At 52.3% G+C, this 13,947-nt stretch overlaps 1 protein-coding gene across 6 annotated transcripts in view; it reads left to right on the plus strand.

The window, feature by feature from the left end:
* CCDC33 (coiled-coil domain containing 33) overlaps positions 1-13,947 on the plus strand; it is a 102,592-nt gene that overhangs the window by 54,374 nt on the left and 34,271 nt on the right. For all 6 annotated transcript variants that reach the window (XM_027570854.2, XM_027570849.2, XM_027570853.2 and 3 more), the window contains one exon: positions 9,022-9,216. In XM_027570854.2, the coding sequence (XP_027426655.2) occupies positions 9,022-9,216 (195 nt within the window). The remainder of the gene's footprint in view (positions 1-9,021; positions 9,217-13,947) is intronic.

The following is a 13,947-nucleotide window of genomic DNA, read 5'->3' on the forward strand; positions in this document are numbered from 1 at the left end:
GCAAACATTGGGCACCTGTTATGTAGCAGATACTGTCCCGGTTTTAGGGATCTTACACGTCTTCATAGGACGCATTCTTAGAGGGCAGGGAGTGCGGACCAGACAGCGAGCCAGTCAGTTCATGAGCGGACAGCAGCGCCTGGTAAGAGGCCTGAGGAAACCCAGTGAGAGCAAACACCCGACAGGTTCTGAATTCTTTCCCTCTTACGGTTCCACCTAAGATGCTGTTTCCAAGCTCATGGTGGAAGGTACCTGGCCTTCATGTCTGCATTCCAGCCTGAGGAATCTTTTATTTATTTATTTATTTATTTATTTATTTATTTATTTATTTATTTATTTATTTTTAAAGATTTTATTTATTTATTTGAGAGAGAGAGAATGAGAGATAGAGAGCACGAGAGGGAAGAGGGTCAGAGGGAGAGGCAGACTCCCCGCTGAGCAGAGAGCCCGACGTGGGACTTGATCCCGGGACTCCAGGATCATGACCTGAGCCGAAGGCAGTCGCTTAACCAACTGAGCCACCCAGGTGCCCCTGGGGAATCTTTTAAATCAAACACTGCTCAAAGCTCCATGAGCCACCGCCGCCGCCGGAAGCCTGGGATCTTAGAGTCCCGTGGATACTCTGGCTGTGGGGGAGGCTTGGATAACGGGCCTCTCGGGGCCCCTTATCCATGTGACTAACAATTCCTTGCCCGTGGTCAGATGGGCTACTGAAAGGTGATGCTTCGGGAGAAATAAATACGCATGCCCTGTTTGAGTACCTCCTTCCTGAGGACACATCCTCTTTCTCCTGAGCCTCGAGGGCAGACAGGTATCCTGACTAACTGAGGTTTGCGTGAACACTTTCTCCCCCACCCACTGCTTCCACATCACCCATTCTCAAAGCTCTGGGAACAAGAGCATTGTGGAATTTCCAAATAGAGACCACAGAGGTGTCTCTCAACAGCCCACCCTGGACAGGATTGTCCTTGACAATGTCCACCACAGGTGGTCTTACTCTTGCTCTGCCATGACAGGAAGCTCACGACCACCAGACGTACCCTGTCCCATGGCTCTGTGGCCACAACAGATAGAAATGACCACCTCACACTGAGCCCACCCTCTCTGTGCCCCCAGGCTCCTGGCTCCTCCATCTGGGGCTGCGATGCGACCTTAGCAAGCCTCCCCTGCTGGTTGTGGGGAGACTGGCACGTGGTCAGGCATCCAGCATGCTGGCTGGCCCACTAGCCAGCAAGCCTGCAGTTTCTGTGAATGGTGGGATGAAGTGGTCTCCTGGTTTGGGATATTGTGCTTGAAGCTGGTTCTGCTGGTGATGGATTAAGGTTTCTCCTCTGATAGGACTTCTCTACAGGCACCTGCTACTTAGAGTGATCTGCTTGAAGCTGGAGTTGTGTGTGTAGATGAGCACGTGAATAACTACACATAGATTCACAAAAACTAAAAAAATGGACACCTGCCTATAGGCAGCCAACTTCCCTTTACTGTACGTACAGTGGGGGTTGGCCTTGGGGGTCCAGTCGGCTCTAAGAATCCATAAGCCTGTGGCCACTCCACAGATCTATATACAAATAACACTATCTCTCCTCCATTCTCCCTCTGATGTGGGCCTCTGCTCTTTGAAGAGTGAGATCTGGTCGCCCGGGAGTCTGTGCTTCTCCAGGCTAAGCAGTCTGCCTCTTTTGATGAACTGGTGTCAAGATTCCACAGCATCCTGGGTGCCCTCCAGCTTGCAGGCAACTTCTTTGAAGTGAGGCCCACACTGAGCAGGTTTCCTAGGCTGACCCACGTGTATTGGAGCCCAGCGTGCACATGACAGGTGCTCACTGTGCCAGTCCCTGCCTCCTCACATGGAAACGTGCCTCCTGCAAGGTGGGACAAGTCTATGCAGTTGTCTGGGTGTTTGGCAACAGCGTGCCTTCTCAGGCTGGGATTTGGAATCCTGGCAGAGCACCAGGACACCAGGGAGAGATGGGGCCACTCACATGGGTGGCTGCCTCCTTCTTAGCCCACAATCCTGAGGACTTGAAACCCATGGGTTTCCTTGGATTTTGGCATAGGGTGGGTGCCTTTGAGGAGAGAAGGAGGTGGCACCTGCTGCTACCCCCTGAGGGAAGGGGCAGCTCCCATAGTCCTGTCTGACCCTCCCCCTTCCCTGTTCTCACAGGAAGGGCGGGGGCAGGTCTTCAACGCCATGCAGAGGGCTACCCTGGTGTTTTTATTCAAATCAGTTACAAAGCTCTCTGGAGACCAGACCAAAGTGGGGACAAGTGGCTGTTTAACAGATGTGGAGGGGAGGGCAGGGGATAGGCAAAATCATGCTGGCTTTTGATGAATTTTTATAAATTTCTTTGAAAGCCACATATGAAAGCCCTGGGCTGGTCTTTAGAGAAGCCCCAACACAAACCTGCCTCCGTTTCCCCACCAAGCACAGCTGCCTGGAGGGCCCAGCATTCAGGATGGCACGAGAATCTCCCTGGCTGGTTCTGTCCTCTGTAGGGTTCTGTCCCCACCCCCAAGACCCCAGCTCTGAAAACGCCACCGCAAGGACGATGATGGATCCAGACAGAAAAGGCCCTTTCCCCTCCCACAACCTCACAACACCCTGCCTGTCTTCCTTCCCACTCCACACCCCCTACACAAACAGTGTGCGTCCTCAGGTCTGGGTTTGAATCCTGGGTCCTGACCTTAGCCACCCCGAGTTCCACCTTCCTCATCCACAGAAGGAAGCTGTGATCCCTACCAGCCAGGAATGCAGTGAAAATGGAATGAAGGAGCATGTGTAAGTGCCTAGCCCAGTGTAGTTGCTGACAAAAGTGCTGAACTCATCAGAGATGAGGACAGGGCTCCTGGGGGAGGGGAACAATGGAGCCTTGCTAATCCATCACTCGGCCCCCATCCCTCATGACAGCCGTTCCACCAGATTCACATCCATAAGGACATCAGGAGGCCTTGTCAAGTGCTGAAGATAAACATCACCAGCCCCACATTTGGTCTCACAGCAATCTTTCAGGGAATGAAGAAATGGAGACAAGACAGACAATCATCTCTCTAGAGGCCAGATTTGCTGAAGTCCCCAGTGTACCATGCCTTGAGCTGGGGGCTGTGGAGGAGAAGTGAAGACCTGCTTCCTGCCCTGGGAGTGGGCAGGGCTGGACCAAGAGCCATACTGCAGGCTCATTCCAGATGCCTCACCAACCACAGGACTCCACTGCCTTGAGAATGTGAGCCCGGGACTCCCAGCCAGAGATGGAATGTACTGAGTCAGGATACAGAGATGGCTAAGAAAGCTGGACATCTGGGCCCTCCCCTGGCCTGCTCTGTTCTCCCGTGAGCCCAATGCACAATTGGTGGATTGAAGAAGGGGGAGGGGAGGAGAGAGGGCAAAACTTCCAGACCAAACTATTCAGAAAGTGGGGGCTTGGGTTTCTCCCCATCTCAAAGCCACCCTACCATAGCCTAGACCTCTCTTCAGCCAAACCAGATGCACCCCCAGCTCCACCCAAGTTCATTCAGGCATGAATTCATTAGCCATTCTTTGGATCCCTAACCTGTGCCAAAGCAGTAAAGCACCCTGACAGATCGTTGCCACCCATCTTGCTAAGGGTTCTGTTTGAAGTGCTTTGGGCATACAAAGGTCAGGAGAAGAGTCACAGAGAAAAATGGTTTGAACTCTGCCTCAAAGAGTGGCTTGAAAATTGGCAAAGCAAGGGTGATTCAGGCAGAAGGAATCACAGATGCAAAGAAAGGGAGGCATGAAGGTATCTGAAGCACATGGGACATATGGAGGCTGTTGTAGGCAGTGAGACTGGAGAGTTAGTTGGGGCCTATACCATGGAGGGCCTGGATGCCAGGATTTAGGGTTTAGACTTTGGCAGTGGTTCAAAGTGGTTCGAAGCTAAGGAAGGTCTTTGGGCAGCAGTAAGATGTGATCTGACCTATATGTTGGAAATCTCTCTCTAGATGTAAATGGGGGGACCCAATTGGAAAGATTAAATGCAGAAAGCCCAGATTCCAAACTAACAAGAGTGAGCCCACAGACTGTCCAGTGAGCTATGGGCAGGGCTCTATTTAATACTAAAATCCTTGCCAGAATTTTTAAATATCCTTATCACCGGCACCCCTCCCCTGACCCTGCAACTTGCTTTCAGATTAACCCTCTGAAACCATTTTCTGGAGAATGAATTATGGCCCCAATGAGGATTAACACTCAGACCCTCCTTTGCTCACAGACAGACTCAGAGCTTCAAGTCCCACTGCAGCTGCAAGACCATGCAGGATGCCATAATGAGGCTTGCGATATGCATGGGAGGCAGCAAGCCCTCTTGCAGGGCCCCCATTTTCTGAGCCTCGCCTTCAGCTGAAGAGATAAGAACCTACAACTGGGGCCACAGGAAATGACAAAGCAGTGACTGATCGGGGAGCTGCTACACAGGGCTCATTATGGTTCTTGCCAGCGGGCGAGACACCCTTATCAGGGAGAAAATTGCATCAGGCCTCCTGAATTACTAGCGATTGGAAGCAGATTTCTTGGGACGCACTTTGTTAGATACCTAATGAGCGGGATACAGGCGGGCAGAGCCCAAGGCCGGTGGGGCGGGGGACAAATGTCTTTGTTAAACAGAATTTGTCAGTTTCCGCTCCGGGTTCCCTGGGGAGGGTTCAGGGCCAGCTAATTGAATTAAGAGCATGTGCGCTCCCACGAGAAGGCTCAGGGCGGGGCGAGAGGCGGGCAGGTCGGAAGGCGGGCTCTTTCAGCACCAAGGACAGCAGCTGCATCCTGGCTAGTCTGTAATTGCCGGGGCAGGCTGGAACTGTTGCATTTTGCATGATCAGGGATCTGGGGGATGGAGTGGGTAGGAGGGAGGCAGAAGATGTTAGGGGAAGAGGAGGAAACAGGTGACCCAGGAAGCCTCGAGCCTGTGATGCTATTGGCCTGGTCTGTCTCAACAGACCCTCCTCTGCAGGCAACAGCAAAGGGCTGAGGCATGAGGAAGGGGAGTCTGCTTTCTACCATGACACTCACGTGGTGTGGGGCAGCTGCGGCAGCACAAGGAGTAGTGGGCTGCGCAGCGAGTCTGAGCCAGCACATGGCTGTGCATTGCTTTGAGCTTTCAAGGTAGGTCTCCAATTTCAGCCCTAATGAAGCAGGACATGCTGCAGCCACGGAACCACAGAGTGGAGGGGCCACTTGTCAGCCCCAAGCTGCCTCAGCCATCAGGGTAAGGCCTGCCAAGTAGAAAAGCAAACAAGCAGGCCTGTGGGGTGGGATAGCAGCCTCCACCCTCACCTAGAAAAAAGGAGGAGAGCTAGGTAAGCCTGGGCTTAAATAGGGAGGAGTTAGTCCCCAAGGCCCTACCCTCTCTTCATCCTCATTTTAGCATTATCCCCCTCCCCCATCTTCCACCCTGACTACCCACCATTTTGATCAGCCTTGCCCCTTCTTGTAGCCCCAGACAAGCTCCTTTCCCATGAGAAGCAAGGAAGAGAGGGCACAATTGCCTCCCCACAACGTGGGCAGACTGAAGCTGGGCAGTCTGAATAGGCAATGTTAAGGAGAATTTAGGCACTGTGTGGGGTATTGTGAGCCTCCTTACCTCATATGACAAGAGCAACTGCCTCTGGCCCTCCCTTTGGGGCTTCTACTGTATGGGAATCTAAAGATTTTTCTATAAAAGTCACCCGCTCACTTGCCCCCAACTCCCAGACCAGGATGGATCCTGACAAAGTTGATTAGAGCAGGGGATTAGAATTGTGGGCAGGAGTCCTGCAAGGATGGGTGTGGGAGGTGGGGAGGTACTAGCATGAAGCAGCTGTGGAAACAGATACGGTCCAGGGCCAGCCATGGAGAGGGCAGAGCAGAGTAGATCCACTGAGTCTTGCAGGGGCCCCAGGAAGAGCAGCTAGGTGTCAGAAGGAGCAGAAGAGTTGACATCCATAAATACTCTGCCTTTCCTTCCCTCCTCCTGAGAACATCCTCTCCCACAACCTGCCTACCAGAGATTGACAAGGTGAAGTCACTGGTCTGGACTCAGGGGTCAGTGTCATTTTAATCTTATCTTTGTGATGAAAAATTAAATGAATTACACATAATAAATTTCAGAATCCACGTTAAAGTGCCTGGTGAGTGTATGTGAGGGTAATCTAGCTGCAACATCTCTCACCCCATTGATCACCAGGGTTGATTCAGCTGGTCTGACTGGCTAAGCAGGTGTCCCCTTTCTCCCTTACTGCTCTGCATGCATCCCTCCTGAAGCTGTGCTCTGTAGATAGAAGAAGATTGTTCTTCCATCAAGGGTGTACGAGTAGCTGCTCTCCCCAGCTAGAATCTCCAAATAACCTCTCAAGGTCCAGTTGTGGGAGAACGTAGACTAGTCAAGCTTCCAAGACACCAGACACATCTAAATGAGGCACCACATGTGATGAACTGCCTTTCTTTTGAAAAAAAATTTTTTTTAAGTACTGGTAAGTGCCCAGCTCCCATCAGGGGCCCAGGACATGTCAGCTCTGGGTCGCTGAGTTTATCCAGCTGGTGCTGGGCCCACACAGGATAGATGTGAGGGAGACAGGCAGTGGGGGAAGGGACTCCCTCTGCAGTGTGTCCCTGCTTTCAGAGCTGATGGGGCACCTCTGGAGACCTCTCCCTTGATTTCATTACTTCCACTTCCTCCCTTAACTGGATTAGATGGCAGTCTATGAAATCCAGGGCAGCGAGATTGGCTTTCTGCCTGGAAATGAGGAGAGATGTCATTACAGGTCCTGAATCAGCATCTCGCCCCGGTCCCAGGGGCCACCTGGTCAATAGGGAGTTCATCTTTGCCCCGACTAGCTGTTCTTTCCTTCATTCTCTCCTGTATCCATCTACCCACGCATCCATCCGATATGCATTCTATAGTTCTCCTGCTCCAGCCAGTCTGGTGTTCAGCTGTTCTGAGCAGGAGACAGCATGTGGTGCTTTTTCCTATCTAAAACGCAGAGACAACAAGACAACCCCAAACCACCTGACTCAGATGCTATACAGAGCCACTGGTGTGTTCAGTGGGGAAACTCTCGATGAGTCTCGCCCTCCCTAAACCATAGTCACTGGGAGAGGCAGGTGAGAGAGATAGCCAGGCCTAAAGCCCAGGGACAAAACAGGCTCAGGAGTTTTGGTTATAAAGTACAACAGGTGCCAAAATCAGCCTCAAGGTCACCCAATGCTTCCTCTTCTCATTCTAAGAATCTTTATATAGCTGCTTTCTCTTTGGAATCATCTGTCCTTGTACCCCTCTGACAGGATAGGTGGGAGATGAGGCCCAGACTGGACTAGATGCCTCTATCCTTGCATTACTATCCCTTACTCTACTGACATAAGCCTGAAAAGACTTCATGTTAATGAATTTGTGCATACCAAATTTTTTTTTAATTTTTAAAATTAGAGAGAGAGAGAGAGCAGGGGGAGGAGAGGCAGAGGGAGAGGGAGAGAATCTCAAGCAGACTCCCCACCTAGCACAGAGCCTGACGAGGGGCTTGAGCTCACAATCCTAAGATCATGACCTGAGCCAAAACCAAGAGTCAGACACTTAACCAACTGAGCCACCTAGGCGCCCCAGGAACTTCTGCATACAAAATTTTATTTTAAAAGGGGATAAAGGAATCATTATTTAAAGGATCCAAGTGGTAAAGTGAAGGGTCCTTATCCTGATTCATCCGGTTCATATGTGTGGGTTTTTATATAGAATATCCACTTCAAGGGAGGCCGACCCATACTTTGTTCTTCCTCTGTTTGTTCAGGGTCAGACATTCAGGCACCTCTAACCCTGAGCACATCCTGTGCTGGTTGGCACTGTGCCCATTGTTTTACTTGCTTCTAGCACAGATGGTGGCATATTTATCTGCTATGTGGCCAAGACAGAATTCCTAGGGTAGAAGCTGGTCATCTCTGAGGTCCCTACAGCCTTTGAACAACATACACCTGTTAGGGTTAACCATGGATTTCCAAGAGAGCTTTAAAGTAACCTCTCCTCAAAGGGAGCATCACACATGTCCCTAAGCCCAGGGAACTTAAAGTTTGGGCAGAAAAACAAAAATGGCAAATGAGCCTGGAATTAGAGAACAGTGTGAGAGCAGAGAGAGCCAGCTTCTGGGCTGGAAGATCCCAGAAAAGCTTTGAGCAAGTGTGAGTGGAGGCCATCAAAATTTCCTAGAGAAGTTGGGATCTGAGTGAGGTTGAGTTCTAGACCAGCAGAGATGAGAGCTGCAGTCATGTCAAGGGGAGCAGAGAAGAGGAAAAAGTACCTGACAGCACAAGAAGGAGGCCCAGCGGAGCAGAGAGAGAGGAGACTGTTTGACAGGTGATAGATGGGAGGCTAACGGCAGACGTGGAATGGAAAAGGAATCTTCCCAGCAAAGGGTGTCAAAGGAGCATGGCGATGTTTGAAGCTGTTGTTACTGCACCAAATGTGAGAGTCCTGGATGGCATGGTTTGTTTATTCCTGCGACAAATAGATATTGAGCACTACAATGAGGCAGTGTCTGGGGACAAAGTCTCTACTTACATGTCGCTTGCGCTGTAGTGTGGGGATCAGAGGGAGGCAGACAGTAAACAAGCAAAATCAGTTTTTGCAAGTTTAATATTCTAGTAGAGTTAAGTACTATGAACAGTAAAATGGGATAATGTGAATACAGCGTATATTGGAGGAGGGGTGACTTTAGAGAGGATGGGCCTCTCTCTTGAAGGCCAGGGTCTCTCGTCTGGGCTGAAATCTGAATGATGAGAAGAGGACAGCTATGTAAAGACCCATGAGGCCATCTGGGCAGAGAGCACAGCAGGGGCAAAGGCCCTGAGGCAGGAAAGGCTAGCTTGTTGGAGGAATGCCCAGGACAGTGTGGTAAGGCCCCAGGGAGCAAGGGGGCAGGTGGTAGGCGGTAGACAGGAGCCAGGCATTCAGGGCCTCCTGAGCCATGAAGAGGAGAGGCTTCGGGGGTCTGGAAAAGACATTTGTGGTAGAAAGACAGAAATTTCTTTGCACCTTCTCTTCCCAGAAGCCGGAAAACTTCTTGACACCAAACAACAGCCAGGTTCTGCCCATCCTGGACCCCAAGATCTTAGATGAGAAACTGGGTACCATCCGTGAGTCCTGGTCCAAGGCCACGGTGAGCTCTACAATGGATTCCAGCACATCTACCTCTCAGGAAACAGAGATAGAGCCTCAGGCACCCAAGATGTCCCATGAAATGGTAAGTGTCTCCACCCAGTGCTAGGAAAGGAAGAGTGGCAACAGGGGTCACGGGGAAAGGGTTTGACTGTCACCAAGTTCACTCCCCAGGTGGCAAGGAGACCTCCCTTCAGGCACACTCTGTATGTGACTTACCCCCAAGCTAAACTGGTGGAAGGTATGGATTCTTCATTTTACAGAGTTTCTTCACCTTTCGAATGGAACTCCCACACAATCTCCTTCAAAGCAAACCCTTGCAACACTTGTAAGACAGGGATCCATTGACTCAAGTAGAGATCAACCCAGCACTTTCTCAGGAGCACATCCCATGGGTAAGGGGAAGCCCCTCTGAGTCAATAATTTCAATTTCTCAAAGAGGAGATTGGGGCTCAAAGAAAAGAGGACACCGTCTTTGGTCCCAGGGTCTCTGTCCTTGGTCATGGGAGCTGCAGTTGACCAGATGCTGGGAAACGGTTGGTGAAGGTGGCCAAGGTGGTGGCTTAATTTGGTGAGGGGTCAGTGCTGAGTCCTGGCCCCTTAATGCAGAGAGATAAAGAACAGACCACCAAAAGACAGTCCAGTCAAAGTCCCCACTTGGGTACCAGGGGTGAATTCATGCGTGGCTTCCTCCCTTCTTCCACAGCGGGTCCCATGGGGAACGCTGCTCAGAAAGATCCTGAGGAAAGGCCCCAGCCAAGGCCACTGGCCCCTAGGGAAGCCCTGGGGCTCCCCTTCTCAGGATCTGCCCCTCTCCACCGATGGCCTCCGCATCTTCCCCTGGCACTTCTGCACCTTTCTGGAACACGTGCTATCAGATTAATAGGAAGGGTTGCTGTCTGCTGGGTGTGCCCAGGATGCTCCCACATGGACTTCCCCTGCCCACCCCGGAGCAGGTGCCAGAGCACCCATGGGCCACCTCCTACACCCCCTTCTCTCACCTCTGCCCCTTGGGAAAACAGAGCTCAGGGCTGATTTGCGAGCTTAGCTCTCAACTGCGTTAAAAATAAACATGCAGACTTTGTCTTTGGAGACTTTGGCAGCATGAATAGAGCCTGTGGTCAGTCTTTGTCTTTTCATAAGGATTCAACCGTAAAAGATGGCACTAACCTGCAGCAGGTTAGCCAAGAACAGGAACTGTTCTTGAGCAAGAGGCCAAATAACCATTCTGAGCAATGGAGGGGAGGAGGAGAAATAAGTGGCCCAAGAACACTAAGACAAGATTCTGGAAGGCTCTGAATGCGTACAAGGGGGCTTAGGGATCCTCTATACTCACAGGCTATCAGAGCAGCTCTGAGTTGGGTTCATGCGTCCAGAGAAGCATGCCCCCTCTGGAAATCACTTAGCACTCCTGTCAGTGGGCTGGTCCCTCTACCCTCCCTCTTGATGGGCACCTGGCAAGATGGTGGTAAATACTTACTGGGCCCTGTGATGAAACGCCTGGCTAGACAGCAAGGCCATCAGAAAGAACTTTAGAGGGCGTCTAGTCCAGTCTCCTAATTTGATGAAGGGTGGCAATGAGGAAGCCCTAAGGTGGGGTAACCCTGCCCAAGGCTTCCTGACGCCACTCTCCCATGCTGCCTTGCTTATAAATGAAAACAGGTAGCTGCGGAAGCCTGCATGCCCAGCCCTGCACTGTTGAGCCAACCTGACACCACTGGGTCCCTCAGACACTCATGCAGTATTCAGTACACTGGGCCTGCCCTTATCCCTTGCCCATCGCAGCCTGTGTCAGGCCCAGCCTGTCGCCTGACTCTTGGTTCCACTCCATTTTCCCTCCCAACTCTGCCTTCAGTCCCCCAACCCATCATTTGTCCCTTCCTCTCTCTCCCTCTCTCTCTCTCTCAGCTCAGATTTACCATCTGGCTTTTCCCACCTCTGATCCTTTGCCCAAGTTAGGTCCTGGAGACCCAGCCCCCAGCTCCAGCTCATACCCGCTCGCCAGAGCCTGCAAGGACCAGGGCAGGACCCAGACATCCACATGGCCCGCAGAGCCCTATCCCAAGCAATAGAACGTGGGTGGGTACCAACAATGTGCAGCTCCGTGAAATCACAGGTAGCCATGTAGCAACGGGTCACCGTTCCATAGCAACCACACAAAATTATATAGCAATAGACGAGCTCATGCAAACGAGAGACACAGTGACAAGCACTAGAATGCAGGCAGGGAGTGGTGGAGTATAGTTGCATATCAATAGAGCCCCACCATACAACACTATTCCACAGCACTGGATGATAGGACCCGCAAACACAGAACATGGGAGTGAACACACAGCGGGTAAGCTGCAGACAGTCATAGAGCAGAAGATACTCAGCCACCACTGGAACATCTGGGTGGCAAGGGCGCCTTCACAGTGTGTGACTCCTGGGTGTGTGGTCAGCAGCAGAGCCTGGGGGCAGGGCAGTGGGGCCCCGGTGACATGGCCGTGGTTGAGTAGGGAGCCAGCGATGACCTGCTTCCCTCTTCTCCCCGCCTCTGAGTTCAGGCTGTGAGCCTCTCAGCGGCACCAGATTTCTGGAGTGTGTTTGTCGGTCTAGTCTTGTAGCCTGGTGCCCAGAGTCCAAGAGACAATTTTACCTCTGAGTCCCTCCAGAGCCTACTCTGGCTTAATAGGAAATTGAGCATTTCCTGGAGAAAGGAGCACCTTGGGAAGGGAGAAGGGAGTGGAGGGGACGCGGGGTCTGTACCCTCTCTGCCCCAGGGGCCAGTCCCAACTCTGTAGCCGCCATGAGCCCCACAAGGCTCCCTCCCCCTAATGCACTCTTGGGTCCGCCTTTGTTCCCAGCTGAGGTCCAGCCAGTTCTTCCATCTCAGACTGGTTTTAACACACGCCTTTCAGGTGCCACTTTGTCCACATGGTGCAAAGCTCCTGTCCCGAGTGGACCTCCTGGGACCAGGGTCCCGCGGATGTGGTCTCAAGGCAGATGTAGGGCTTGGCAGGGCTGGAGGAAGCCTCCACCTCCCTTCTGAGCAGCCCAGGGAGTCTTTTTTGGAAGAGGTGGGCTTTTGAGTGTGAAGAATGCGACATTAAAGCGTCGTCTTGAATATGGTAACTCCCAAACATTAAACAACTTGCAAGCATTCCCCTTCACCCCCATACCCCACCCTCCCCGAGCCCACCTCATGCTGAGCCAGGCAATGTCAAGAGCAGGGAAGATGAGGGGCTGGTTCCATTCACAGAGGGCTTATCAAGCACCTGCCTGTGCCAGGATTCCCCATTCCCTGGGCAGTAACCTCAGCAATTCCTCCAGCCTGCCCAAAAACCAGAAGCCCCCACCCCGGCCAGGTACCCAGTGCTGTGTCCAGCTGTGCAGGGGGAAGCGTCGGGGAGGAAGAGGCCAAGGCCCAGAGCCCTGGACTTTCTCAGCAGGCAGGAGTGAGCCACACTCCAGGAAACAACAGGGTGACACCGAGCAGACACACAGGAAATATTTGGTGAGGGATAAATGGCAAAGGGGCATGGCCAAGACCATTTATCTTCTTAAGTGTCACGCTTACCCAGCATTGCTGGGCACACCGAGTGAGTCCTCAGGAAAGAGAGAGGGGAGCAAGGAAGGCTTCCTGGAGGAGGAAGAAGTACTCGGTTGCTATTCAAGAAGTGTGTGTTCAGTGTTGTTTGTAGTGCAGAAATTCTAGCACAGGGTCTTTATCATCCTCTCTCTGGCTCCCTTCCTCCATTCGCCCCCCACACACCTCCTTTTCCCTCTGTCTCTCTCCCCACCCCCATTGCTGCCTCTCCCTGCTGCTGCCTTTCTTTGGTTTTCTCAATTTCTTTCTGATTCTCTGGCTTTCTCTCTCTCTCTGACTCTCTCCGTTTCCCTCCCTCCTTCCCCCCCTCCCTCCTGTGCTCAGAGATTTGTGGCAGACCAGAGGCCCTCATACCAGCAGATGAATAATTGACAAGGGTTGTTTAAAGATTCAGTGGAGTTTTTCCAACCTCACCACACTGGAATAACTCATTTCTTTCATTCTCTCTTTGAAAGCCTTTCCCCCTCCCTCCATCTCTCCCCTTCCCGGTCCCCACACGCCAGCCCCCCTCTGAGCACAGCTTTTGTCTCTCTCCCTTTCTAAAGTCTGCTGGACCCCAGAATGATCCCTTCATCCTCTTTTCCTTAACTTCACTTCCCCCACTGTTACCACCCCATTTGACCTCTCTTAAGAGTGGTAGGTTGACTTCAGCTCCTCGGGACACCATTTCCCCAAGAAAGAGAGTCCCATTTCATGGGCGAGGAGAAGAAGGAAGGCCCAAGGAACTGTGACCTCTCTCAGATCACACAGCAGCAGAGGTGGGGTTCAGACCACTGGAGTGCAGGCCTCCTAGCCCAGGGACCCCCCCCCCCCCCCCCCCGCCAAGCAGGTGGAGAGGGGCTGGCTCTGCCATGCCTTCCCAGTGTGGTTCTGAGCACTGTGTCCCTGAGCTTTGATTTCTCCATCTGTAACACAGGAGAGCTGCTTACCTGCTCTAACAGCTCCATAGGGCCAGGTGGGACAGAGGAGGGACCTTCATAAGGGGAGCCTGGCGGTGTAGCAGAGATTCCTGGGAGCGTGGTCCTGCGTGGCTGCCGGGAGTGGCCTGAGGGTGCTCAGCCATCCCTGTTTGCCCAGGACCAAGGAGTCCCCGAGCAGTAGGACTTGCAGTGCTAACCCAGAGACAGACTCAGTCAAACCAGGAAGAGAGTCACCCTGCGTGGCATGGGCCCTCCCCTTCAGCCCTGCAGCAACAGGGCACACACCCTCTGCCCATCCTGCCCGACT

This window comes from Zalophus californianus, chromosome 6 (genome assembly GCF_009762305.2).
Source record: "Zalophus californianus isolate mZalCal1 chromosome 6, mZalCal1.pri.v2, whole genome shotgun sequence".
Taxonomy (NCBI): domain Eukaryota; kingdom Metazoa; phylum Chordata; class Mammalia; order Carnivora; family Otariidae; genus Zalophus; species Zalophus californianus.